The sequence below is a fragment of the Calonectris borealis genome, chromosome 2, assembly GCF_964195595.1.
Source record: "Calonectris borealis chromosome 2, bCalBor7.hap1.2, whole genome shotgun sequence".
Lineage (NCBI taxonomy): Eukaryota > Metazoa > Chordata > Aves > Procellariiformes > Procellariidae > Calonectris > Calonectris borealis.
In genome coordinates this window covers 127,344,165-127,357,931 of record NC_134313.1, presented here as the reverse complement: position 1 = coordinate 127,357,931, position 13,767 = coordinate 127,344,165, and the positions used below count along the sequence as shown (strand labels likewise).

At 35.6% G+C, this 13,767-nt stretch overlaps 1 protein-coding gene across 2 annotated transcripts in view; it reads right to left on the bottom strand.

Moving 5' to 3' along the window:
• Positions 1-13,767, bottom strand: part of SLC4A7 (solute carrier family 4 member 7) — a 95,420-nt gene that overhangs the window by 20,402 nt on the left and 61,251 nt on the right. For both annotated transcript variants that reach the window (XM_075143386.1, XM_075143384.1), the window contains 6 exons: positions 9,344-9,459; positions 7,733-7,890; positions 7,311-7,398; positions 5,551-5,697; positions 3,606-3,709; positions 1,907-2,081 (listed from right to left, as the gene is read on the bottom strand). In XM_075143386.1, the coding sequence (XP_074999487.1) occupies positions 1,907-2,081; positions 3,606-3,709; positions 5,551-5,697; positions 7,311-7,398; positions 7,733-7,890; positions 9,344-9,459 (788 nt within the window). The remainder of the gene's footprint in view (positions 1-1,906; positions 2,082-3,605; positions 3,710-5,550; positions 5,698-7,310; positions 7,399-7,732; positions 7,891-9,343; positions 9,460-13,767) is intronic.

Here is a 13,767-nt window from a genome sequence, read left to right as displayed (position 1 = left end):
TGCAGGGGAAATTACTGAACAATATTGTTTTATGTATACACGACACCAAAAATAGATGATCAGTAAACCAATGTCCCACCTGGTAATGCATTTCTTTTCATTGAAGTAAGATATCTACTTCAGTTCTTGAATTAATTGTTTTACTGTAACATTTTCTGCTAAAAAAAAGGTTACAATGCACCTCAAAAGAGAGGGGCAGGACTTTTAAGATTCTAAAATTATATTAAAGTTACTTGAAAATCGTTAACTACACCATTTACAACTATGAGAAGTCATGGATTACGGATTAAAGGGTTCCTGGTGGAATTTTTAATTATTTGCTATTTTGCAATTATGCAAGCCTAAGAAAACAAGATTTATGCAAACATAAGCTCCAATTCAGGAAAGCATCTAAAACTGGGCAAAACGGTTTGCTGAACTGGGGCTATTAAAAAGGAAAACACGAGTCCTTTGTTCATTACATTAGGGGGGAAAAAAAAAAATCCCAGTCTCTTGTTCTATTACCTTTCAATTAGTGCTTATGGTTAGTCAATGCATTAACCTTGGGGCTCCCAATCAGGGTGGCAGGGACAGGAGTACTGTGGAGGTGATGACCTCTGGGAATGTGAGGGAAGGTTTCAAACACAAACTGTGTACCTTACAATATCAGCTACTGTGCTTGAACATGTGTGTGCAGCAACTAAATTTTACATTCAATGATGCACACCAAGTATCTGAAGGCAGGAACAAACCCGCAAACAATTCCAGATAGCTAAAAGAAAGAAGGTGTTTAAGAATCAAGCTTTAAAAGGAGCATATTTTCATAACTATACATGACGTACATTCAAAAATTTCATCGACATTTTGATAAACATTCCTACATTTACAGTGGCAAAAACAGTGCACAGAAAAGATATAATTTATTTTTGTATTTGCTATCAGCTTGAAGTGTTGCATCAATAAACAAAAATCTGAGTCAACAGCATTATTTGAAAGAGATAAAATAGTTAACTAAATTTTAATATAGTACAAGCTTAAAAATTTAATCTAAGTGTCAAGAAGAATTTTATAGCACCATAAGCTTTACCAGAATCTTAAAATTTGTAAAGAACATGTCTGAATACATCCTTCCCTCCCCCAAAAGGACAGAGCCTTGTTTCTTCATGATAGATTTAAAAACAGAAAATACACTTCAAGCTAGTTTACTCACAAGCCAATTGACACGAACACCAAGTTATTAATATCGCTGATGTTAAGTATTCTGTCACTGCTCCAAAAACCAAAGTGCAATGATATTTTGGTTAAAAAGGTGCTGGTGTTATCTACCCCCCAACGTAACACTACCAAAATTTCGTACATGTATGGTTTATATTCGTTATAATGAAGAGTATTTTCTGCTCATAAACCTTAGCCACTTTCTTTTATTGTTAACAACATACCATTAATGAAAAGCATATACATATCCTGTCCGTTACTTAAACACACAATTGACTGCTACCCATACACTGCAGGCATTATCATCCTCGTAGGCCTACTACTCAAGGCCAGTACATGTTTTTGGCTATCCACCTTGAGCCTCTAACTTTGCCTAAAGTAGGCCTAGTGGGATGGTGCACCTTTACTGCTATTCATTATTTTTAAGTAGCCAAAAAGAAGGCAATGCAAGCCCTTTCTCAATTCAAGAAGCCATTCATCCAACAAGGCAGGATAAACATTTTTTACCTCCACTGTGCATCTTCTCCTGTTCACATGGGTTCCCCACATTTTCCACAGCAATTACCTTTTGGGGAAGATCTGCTTTGGGGCAGGCTAATCAAGTGCTGTGGGTAAATTCTTCAAATACAAGTATAAATAAATGAGACAAATGCACACAGTGACTTGCCTCTGAAGGTCTAAAAGCCTGGCCACTACCATTCTTTGTACTCACTATTCTGCCTTGTGTAGCTTCTCCCAGGAGCCCTCCAAAAGTGATTACAGGAGACATACAGGCACAGTATAGGAAAAGAATCGAGGCCAGGCACTGCAGGCTTAATGCATCCTTGAAGTCACTCAAGAAAAAAGGTGCTTTCCTTTTGATGTCAAGTATCAAACCACCAAAAAGCCTAAATAGGTGAGATGAAACTCGTCAAACTGTACACTAAAGGATTCTAGCTAGTTCAAAACTATGGGCTACACATGACTGCCAGTGCCTATTGCCAGCACAAATTAGCGATTTCATAATCCAGATTAAAGCATAACAGTTTATAATGTAAATGAGAATCTTATCTATTCCAATTCAGCAGTATTCCAAATATATCAAGCAGGTTATCCACATTTTTAAAAGCTGGCTAGGTATTTTTGTATATGGGCTAGATACTGAAAAAATATCTTTGCAAATTATTTTACCTAAATAATGTTTTAAATCAAATCTGCCTTATGATATCCTAAACAAGGAATAGAAGAAAAATGCTAAACCTCAACCAAGACCACTGCTTTGGCACATTTCAATATTACCACTCCAATAAATAGTTGTAGCTTTTTGATTCAAATTCTCTACATACATATGGTTAGGTCCATAAATAAATTTAGGTCTATCATTTTTAACAGTGTTTTCATCTGGAGTATAAAGATATTCTACAAATGGAAATACAAAATCAAACATATATATATAAGTCAGTTCAACTGGGTAAGTTATTAGCAAGAAATTAAAAAGCTTTTGGCAGTTTCAAAAAAATTTTCAAGACTCCAAAATACTAAGTATAATTTGCACCTACAAAAAGATTGATTTTATTTTGAATTATTTAAAAAAAAAAAAATACTCCATTCCTAAGAAAAACAATAGTCTCATCTAGAGATAATTCTGTGGGCAGAAATGAACTTCCCAGCTCCACATACTGTCTGCAAAAAGGCAAAAAGTAAGCATAACAAAGCCAAAATCGTAAAAATCAAAACAAATATTGTAAAGTCCTTCTTGCAAAGGTATAAGGAAAGATGCATTTCATTTGGAAGTTTATAATTTTGGGAATCTTGTCCAGAATTTCTCAGTTGATTTAATCTCTACGCTCTCATGTAAGATATTAAGGTTTAATCTTAACCAGATATTTCCAATGTTGGGGGCTTTTTTGGCAAGTATTTCAGAATTAACAGAGAACTACAACGCAACTCAACTGAAAGAAATTCCTTCAATTTTATTTTATATCTAAAAGAAACCTAACCAAAACCAAAGTGTTTTTTGCCACTTTATATTCCTTGTTAGTCCATTTCACACATGCTTAATAAAATAGATTTGCATTAACAGAAATTTTTAGTATCTAGCCCAATACTGAAAATTGTATATTCCTGCTATAATTATGATAATTGCATGCTCTTGACAATTGAAAATTAAAACCCAACTCTTAAAAGTCAGTTAGTTAAATTAGGCAGCATCTTATATGAAATCCTTCGCAAACGTGTTGAGAAACATTGCCACAGGCTTGAAAATGCTTTAAGCAGATTGGCATTTATAGGCAAGAATCCAACACTTGAAAAGGAAAAAGGATGCGCTCTGACATACCATGATTTTTAATGTTCAAATGTCATCATTAAAAACTGTGAGGATTTATCACTTATTTCTTTATGGTAGCTAGTATTTAGGGAAGTGAACACACCTTCCAGTTCTCTCAAGTTCACGTCCAGCATGATGGCCTTCTTCTTTGAGAGTCTCTCCTGTAGGAGTAGATCCATTTGGAAATTTAGGTGCCTTCCTTTTCTCCTACAGAAAAAGAAGGGGAAAAAAAAAAAAAATCATACTTTGAGTCTGTTTTTACACTAAAAAGTATAATTCAAAGACAGCGTGCAGAGACTCTATGCCTTCCAAACCTTTTTCATATTCCCAGCTTATCAGCAGTCCTCCATTTGACAAATTCATCTTTTCTTGAGTACAGATGACTAGAACTGTACAACAATCCCAAAAAGATCTTATTAGTACTTTGCACAACAGTATTAATCTTCCCTCTTTCTACAAGAAATATGTCCCTGAGACACGATGAAACAAAGCCTACCTTTTCAAGATACAGTGGAGGCTCAGCCATGAGGCCTAGAAATCTTTAGATTTTTCTTCTCAATCATTTCCAGAGCAGAAGCCTCTAGCTTCTAGCAGAAACCGACCTCACTTTACGACACACACAGTATTTAGTTGAAGTATAAATGAGAAGTCATTCCAGTATAAATGAGAAGTCATTCCCCTACTGAGCAAGCTGCTCACCAGCTTCTCATAAATTTCTCAGCTGAGCTTGCCTTCCAAAAACCCCCGAGCCCTGCTTGTTTTGGAAACAAGTTAAGTGGTAGCCTCAGGCTATTCATGAGCAAACTGCACTGCTTTCACTCCTTCCGTTCCACCCACTCCCCCAAAACCACCACTGGATTCGACACCACCATCAACCTTCTCAATCAAGAGCACTGGTCTTTCTTGATCTGGCGGCAGGAATTCCCCTCAGTTGTAAAGAGGGAGAAAGGGAAGAAATCAAGAATCCCTCTAAGGTCCAGCTCCCCCCTGGCTCTCACTCTAAGCTTGTATCACAACTGAGCAATACGATCCATTTTTATCTATTTCATAAACTGTCCTGGTTTCGGCTGGGATAGGGTTAAATTTCTTCCTAGTGCTGTGTTTTGGATTTAGTATGAGGAGAATGCTGGTAACACACTGATGTTTTCAGTTGTTGCTAAGTGCCCTCCTAGCCCAAGGACAGCTCCCGTGCCTACTGACTGAGCTGGGTGCACAAGATGGGAGGGAGCATAGCCAGGACAGCCAGCCCAGCTGGCCAATGGGGTATCCCATACCATGTGACGTCATGCTCAGTGTACGAACAGTAGGCGTGATCCAGGAAGTACCGATCACTACTTGGTTATCGGTCAGCGCGGGTGGTGAGCAATTGCATTGTGCATCACTCATTTTGTATATTTTATCATTATTATTTTCCCTTTTCTGTTCTATTAAACTGTCTTTATCTCAACCCACGAGTTTTTCTCACTCTTACCCTTCTGATTCTCTCCCCGCCCCATTGCGAGGCGGGGCGGGGGGGGGGGGGTGAATAAGCGGCTGCGTGGTATTTGGCTGCCTGCCAGGTTAAACCACGACAGTAACATTCTGTGAACATTATATGCTAGCCAATATACATTAAAACATTTCATTGCTGTATGCAAATAAAAGTTTTTATAAGAATTACAATATTCTTGCTGATCATTGTTAGATTAATAATAAAATTTATAGTACGAACTCAGGTACAATTTTGGACCAATTCTCCTCGATCTCACATGAACTCATTTCAGTATTACAAAAGGATATGTAGTAAATACAATTTACTTAAAAGCATAGCAGGAAACTGATCCAACACCTTTTTTTTTTTTTTTTTAACTTAAATAGACAATCCACTTTTTCTTCCAAATGGGTGTGGGGGCTTTCCTGATGCTTTACTAAAGTTTATACTCAGTACACGATTTACTTGCATTGGGAAATGGCATTTTCAAAGTAAAAATCATGGGAGCTCCCTACTGGACTTCTTTTTTTTCCTTTTTTTTTTTTTTTCTTTTTCTTCTTCTTCTTCTTTTTTTTACCTGGGAAGGAACACTTTTTGGTGGCTCAATTCGTATAGATGGATCCCATTCTCCTGGAGGCAGGACTGTCACTTGGTCTAAAAATTCATCAATTCCTGACAACAAATCATTTCGGTCTTTTGCTTTATAGGCAACATCATGGAAAACCTACAAGAAGAAAGTACCCAACATTTTTTTTTTTTTTGAAAGAGGAACTGATTACAAGGAACATTTCATTATTTTTAAAAAGGCATGGGAAATTTTTTACAGGTCCTCAAAAGTTAGGCTTTTACTTTACCTGCATACTTTTGCATTAAGAACTACCTGTATACACACCCCTATGGAACATAAAATAAGGAAGTTATATGTCCAAACTCAAAAGCAATATTGAGTTCATTTCTAAAATCAATTAAAAAGTTATCTTCAATATTCAGTAAATCAATTTCATGTACTATTGCCTGAATAATTCTGCTCTACAGCCACTGTGCCACTATGCTGTGCTAAATCAGGACAAAAATACTTTAAATCATAAAAACTTGTGTTTTGGTTTGAAGGTTAAGAATAAGAACTTCATTTGTATACCTCTAGCTTAATTAATTTTAAAAAACTTCTTAAAAAGCACATGAAAGCAATCCTCCTACTACTCAAAAAAAAAAAACCACCCCACCCTACACTGCTTTACAGACTACTACAACACAGACTCTGAATTGACAAATGGGTAGTATTTAAACAAAACAATCCCTGAATCCCAAGTTGCATTTTATACAGAGAGAAAAAAAGAAAAAAAATGCTAGTTTTACTATTAAAAAAAAACCTGTTTGCAGAAGATAATCCAAAATTGCTTCTGTACATTTGAAACCTGAACTGTTTGTCTCCAAAGACCTGACCATTTTTCTTCTAATTGGAAATTAGACCTTTTAAGCCTATTTAGGTCTTTTTTAGACCACTGAATAATTTGAATTTTTCTATTTCAATGATCTACAGTATTCCTAAAAATGAGCCTACCTAAAAAATTAGAAGCTTTAGTTGAAGCTTTTAATATTCAGTTCTCGCACTGAACAAATAGTGTATTCACAGACTAGTTGCTCAATTGTAAAATGACCAATTTCTGGTTTACATTTCTAAACTTTAAATTGTTCTAGAGTAAAGAAATATTAGAACTTCTGCTAAATAACCATAATAATTACCAGCAATTCAGTAGGTGGCGCTCAATGCGAAGTCAGAATTAAAACATCCTGATTTTGCTCAGTAAGATGACAATAGTCTTAAAAAGTCCAGATTCCCCTGTGCTCTTTAAAACCATCCACCAGGGCTCTAAGCATATGACTTCAAATGCCTAGTAAAATTCTAATTTTAATTATTTGACCTTGCTTTGATAAAAAAAAAATCTGCGACGAGTCAATTGCATGCATTCTTAAACTTTGTCCTGAACACTTACGCAGTTTGCTGTGTCCTTTTCGACATACAGTGATTTGTATCAGACCCAGTTCTATTTAATAGTTCTATTTCCTAATTTAATACAAAAATGAGATCTATACACCAAAGCTAAAATATTTTTTCAGAAATATATTTAGGATTTCTTCAAGAAAGACAAGGGGTAAAGTTAATTTACCGTTTTCTAGTTCACTAACACAAGAAATAAGTAAGTTTACAGTTCTTCATTTAAGCAGTTTGGTTTTTTTTCTTTAACCTGTCACTCCAGAATACATTTATTGAAAACAGTTGGTAAATACATTATTCTAGACTTCTTTAACTACAAGTGTTTAAATTACATCACTCACATCATCTGTCATAAGTGTTGCTATTGATCTTCCAATTTCATGGTACTGTGGGGCTTTTCCTGCTGGTCCCAGCAACAAAAATAAAAACCTGTGGAGACAGCAATTGAGATAAATACGGCTGACTCATTTAAACATACTCAGAGGGTTCTTTCAAACTAATGTTTAAAGAAAATGTAGTAGTGAAGTAAAAATATCTTCTTTACCATTTCAGATCTTAAACACTGCTGCAAGGTTAAGAGAAGACTCTCCTCAAAGTCATTACTGAAAGGAACTCAAATCCTGAACCAAAATTACTCCGAAATCTTCTTAATTAAGCCTAATTTTTCAACTTCTTATAATGCCGTAAATGTAGTAGATTTAAGATCTTAAATATTATTATCTTATTGTATAAGTAAAGCCAGACTTTTCAGGCATTTATTTACCGTGTAGGAACCGGAACCTCTGTGAGACCTGAGAGAAGTACAGCAGGGGAGAGCCTCACAAAAGCAATAATAGGTCTTTCTAAAAAATCTACTTCTCCCACTAACACATTTGATGCTTCTGCTCCTGAAGGAATTTTCCTCATGAAGTTCATATCAACCTATTAATACAAAGATGAAACAAGTGTTTATTCTCTTACATTTATTAGCAGAAATACTATAACATAATTGTAAGTTTATCAGTATTTACTAGACATTTATACTACAAAGAAAAATAAAAAAGCAAATTAAATACCCCACAGTACAGAAAAGACAAACATGTAGAAAATGTCAGCCAGTCAGCCAACTAATAATAAGCTGTTTTCTAAAAGTTAGAATTACTACCACCTACTATATTCTAGAAGACTCCAAATTGCATAACCACCCTTCTAATATTACTTATCATGACAAACATTCCGTTTGTCATAGGACATAACTTAACAAAAATCTATGCACAATTAACTAAGGAGAGTTCATGTAATTACACATGGTTTCTAGAATGCAATTACATTATTTCACAGCTGTGTATTTCAAATATGTCAGAATTTTGAAAAATTATTTGTACATTTATGTTTTCATCCATAAAGAATACGATGGCTGAAAATCTTAACATTCATTTCTGTACGTAATTATAGAAGAACATTAGAAAATGGTACAGCACATGAACTCTGTGTTCACATACACACACACACAAAAGCACCAGTTACATTGCTATCTAGAGAACTTACAGATGGCCTCTTGAGTCCCACACCAAGTGTGCCACAACTACAGTGCCAGGAGGCTGACTCCTGCCCAACAGGAGACAAGGCAGGTGTACAGAAGGACAGGCCAAGCAAAAACATAAAAACTGTGACAGAGGAGCAGGAATATATGGCACCTGCCATGATTAGATGAGAACTACAGTGTAAGTTAGCCTTTCTTAAACATAATTCTTTACCTTGGCAAAACAATTTTCTTACAGTGTTTCACAGTACAGCTGACACTATAGACCGAGTTTTATAGTAAAAGCCATAATGGAACTTGCCCAGCAAATTTAAATTATGAAAGAAATACAAGGGATTTACAGTATTACACAAGATTTCCTTCAGAAAGTGATACTATATACTCCTAATGATTAAGATGTACAGTAACTTTTGTACAGTAAACTCATAAAACTTGTAACGCAAACCCCCTTTAAAAGTCCTCTTTAAAAAAAACAAAACACCACCACCGAAAAGTCAGTAGTAGAAAAAAACATTACACCACCATCTACAAAACTGTTTTCATAAGTCTTTATAGCAGATCTGAAAATATCTCCCTCTGCATGAGAAAGTACAGCTGCTGCACTCTTGCAGTTACCAAAATACTGAAAAGATCATCAAACAAAAAAAAGTTCAGTCCCACTGGGAAGAGTTTCAAAACATTTGACACATTTAGCCTATGCCATATTCTGACACTTGTACATACAAGTTATGTCTTAGTACACATGCATACGTATATGTGTCTTAGTTGTAACTAAGAGGGAAGTCACAACCACCACATTTTTTGTTACATAGTTATTTTGTGCTAAACCTTAAGGTTTTTAATGTTATTTACCTTACTAAAATCAACCGTGCTGTTTTCTCTGCTTCCTCCTGTCCCAGTACCTTTAACGTCTCCACTTTTCCCAGTGTCTAAATTTCCAGGTGCTGACTGTGGAGATGCTAATAGCCCTAAATTAAAACAAAGGAGGTAAGTTCAAAATGCTGTATGAAGTGAACGGAGTATGCGACACTACCAAAACTCAAGTGTGGCAGCTTGCTTAAAGCAAATGTGCAAGTTATTCAGTAAGAGTGCCCTACATTAGTATCATAAATGCAACGAGTCACAGCGTTGTCAAAATAATGACATAATTAAAAAAATTAAAATTAAATATTGCCCAAATGATGGCCATTTGCAGAACAGTCACCAGAAAACAAGAGCTACTTTAACTGCAGAAAAAATAACAACTGTTGACATTTTAATCGTAACTGCTCTAGCAATTAGTAGATAGCATCTTCACTATATTTAGAAGTCTTCAAACACCAAAAGCAAACACCTCTGCTACCTAGTCTGCTATGTAGCAGTTATTTCAATTGTAAAAAGCCTCAGCAAGCCTCAGGCTACAACTACAAGGAATGATACCCTGGTAGTTAACTAACCTGTAACAAGCAAATAGTGTACTACGTGAAGGATAGACAGCTTGCAAACCATGATTTCAATCAACAGACCAAAGCTCCAACTATTGATCTGACCAGACGTGACTATATGAAATGGTCTCCCCAACACATTAGCTAAAGAGGCTTGTACAATGAAGGTATTCGAGTTAAACATACAGCTTCCCTCTGACATCTGCACCAAGACAAAACCATTTTATGTAGCTTGCTATGCTACTAGCAACACTGAATTGCAGGTTCAGTGAAGGGGGCAAAAGGCAAGTAACCCAGGTGTTCGTACACACTGAATTCCATGTTGCGCCATGGTTATCCCTATCTAACTATCATTTAAAAGCTGGTCTAGGCATGCATAACCAAGCCCAAATCCCATCTTTTGGATTACACAGCTTTTACTTGTTCAGTTTAACATGCGCTGGAAGTGCATTTGGCCTTGCTTGTCTACACTAGACCTTTCAGATGTGGTGATAAAACATGCTTTAACGTGCTTTCAAAACCACATCTAGACAAACACTGAAGTCTAAGCTTTGTATTACATGCAGAAAGTTTGTATTTAGGTCAAGCATCATTCTAGTCAAGATGAAAACTGAAGTCCTCACTGGCTACCTTTTGGCTATTGTTCTATCATAGCTACTGCTGCATAACTACTTGCATCCCTCCATGTTTATAATTTAGCAACTTGACATTTTTTACCATTTCAAATGACAACTGAATTCACTTTATTTGATCCTCGAATTTATTTCCAAAAAACTCTTTCAAAGAGCCATCATATCAATGGAAAACATGCAGGTCCAATCCTTTACCATTAATTTTCATTGTTACAGTTCATAGGGATGTAAGTGGTGTGGGTAGTTTTTCCTAAAGCAAAAACCAAATTAATTTAATAAGCTGTAATTTCCTTTGTGAATCCTACATGTACAAGTAATTAGCTAACACTATCAATACTACGTTCACTTAGCTAGACTCCCCCCCCAAAAAACCCAACACACCACACATTCTACCCTTCTACTCCTAGATGTATGCGTTATTCACAAGAATAACTAACAGCAATCAACCACCTGTGAAATCAGCTGTTCAAAGTATTTAACTGCATAAGAGCTGATGTTAAGATGTGTTTGTATGACTAGAAATAGAACAGAAATTTTAAACAGTTGTTGCAGAGGAAAAGCATAATCTAAAAGTTTATGCATATAAACTTTTTTCACTTTTCCCCCCCCCACGTAACAATAAAAGTAACTGAAGATGCATATGACTGATGAAAGATGAGCAATAATGCATCATTTTGCACTTTCCGCAAAAGTCCTGTGATCAACAGCAAGCAGAGACTAGAACAAAAAGTGGAGAGACAATCAAGGAGGAGAATAGAGAATAAGGATTCTACATATTAGCATAAACTATTATTTCAGTACTAAAGTGATCCTGATTCTTCTAAAAGGTTTGCCTTCAAAATTTCTCCACAGTTAAGGTTCACAAGTTTTGGCACCGATACAGGAACATTTGCCTGATCCTAAACCATAGTAATAGTTTTCCTTTATGTTCGTCTTGCAGTTGGACAGACTGCTGCACTCACATGAGAATAGTGCTTACAGGTTTTCAGACCTGAGCAAGCATTTCCATAGGATACTGCATTTCATTATGCATATCAATCAATCTGATATTTGCAGGGAAACTCAGAATAAAAAATTTTCATCTCTAATAGCAGAACACTTTTACTCAAATCTCACACTAATAAAAACTTATTTCCTTCTCTTCTCCAGTTCAGTAGATACAAACTCAGAGGCTACTGCTAAAAGGAAGACTACCTAGTAGTTTTTCCAGACTGTGAGACAGAGAAATTCATCTAGTCTTACCAAGCTACCGAGGGGATCATTAAAAATACACAGTATTCTTCCTGATGTTGTTACTCAGGCAGATATACCACCTGCCTCCTCCGAAAGACAACAGTGGATTGAGTCTTGAGGAAGTTTGGATTAAAACCTCGTAACATCACTCAAGTTAAAGTACTTATAACTACACCTTCACTAAAGATCATGTGCATTTTCTAGCCAACTACGCTTAGTTTAATACTGTGATCACAAAAATTTAATGGTCATTATCTACTGGAAAAAGAAAGCAGAAAGAATACAGACATTTGCCTCACATTTCTGCTTCAGTTAAAAAAAAAATATTGGGGAAATAAGATGAGTTCAACACCTAAGCACGACTATTGCAATATAATCATGTTTATATAGGCAAAATTTATGAAATATGAAACTTTTAAATACAAAGTCACACCTTATTTGTATTTGAGGAAATAAAAATCAATTTTTAAAAATAAATTCCAATGCAGCCTTAATGTGGAAAAAAAAAATTAAAATTACTCCTAGAAGGCAAATATGTAAACCTTTCTGAATTACACTAAGTAATTATTGTAAGAGCAAAGCTGTTCTAAATATTATTTCACTCAGTTTTAAAGTACATTTATCAGTGAACCAAAAGACCCCTTAAAACAGACTGCTCTGCTGTTGTTCACAGACATTAAGAAAGCTTAATGATGCTGGTGAATTAACAGTGTTCATCTTTAACTGTGACATAGCTCTCTTCCTAGCTCTACCTATGGAATTCATTATTCAACAGTTTCAAAGATAGGAAAACAAAAGCTGTTCTTCAACTGATGACAAAAGAAAAAAAAATTGTTAAAGAACAGCCTTTGCCTGGTTGACTTACTACGAACTGATGACTGGCTGATAAAAAGTAAGTGGTAGACTGAAAGTGTGTCCCTCTTCCCTCCTTTTACAGTAATTCACGTTAAGTTCAGTAACCTTCCAGCTATTTATAAAGACTAAAAAACAAAGTCTGAATAGCACGAGGCCAAGGATAGATGAATGCTAAACAGAAGAAAGCCACCTATTAAAAATCAACACAGTTCCTAATGCTCACAGGAGGCAAACCCAACTCAGTCATACAGATGTGGAAAAAGTACTGATTGCAATATTCTGAATTACTAGAGAGGTAATCTACACAGATTATTATAGATTATAATCTCTATAGATTACTATAGACCATAATCTATAGTGGAATGGACCAAGAAGATTTTTTTTTTTTGTTTTAATTAATACAAGGAAGATGACTTCCTCTTCAGGGTTCCCTTCTGAGTCTGTCTCCCAAGACAGAGATTAGTCTAGCTGCAGCCCTGAAGTCATAGTCTGAGAATGTCTTCAAAGGCACCTCTAAGGAAAATGTGTCTTTCTGTGGTCAGATGATTTCTTGAATTAAAAAGGGGGGAAAAACCCAGAAAATAAAAATGTCTTCCATCATTATTGGTGTTCATCTTTCTCTGGAAAGACTTTTATTTATGGATTATCTGGGAAATCATCCCTTTCGGATTTTTCCTTTATGAGAAACATCCCCTTGAGGCACAAAAGCAATTTGAACATGACTTGGAGATTCTGGTGGAAAGCTTTATTAGTGATAATAATAGCATCAAGTACTTGATCTTCATTTGTTTGCCTTCTCTTGGGTTCTAAAAACCTTGGGTCTGGCATGCTGTCATTCCTGACAGATGAGTAGAAAAATGAGAACTGGAAAACCAATTACAGTTGTTATTTTACTTCTGTTTTTTAATTACCTTAGAAAGATCACCCATGAGAGAGAATGATCTTCATATGTGAATTTTCTTAATTTCCCATAAGGAAGTCAGAGAAAGAGTTTTTTGTTTGCTTTTCTGAATTTAAGTAAAGATGGGGCCCCTACTCCCACTCAAGATGACAGCCTACAACATAGTTTGCTCTTTCCTTTTCAGTGACTTGGCTGCAAAATGTGAAAAGGCAGATAACCACAGCCTTTTCT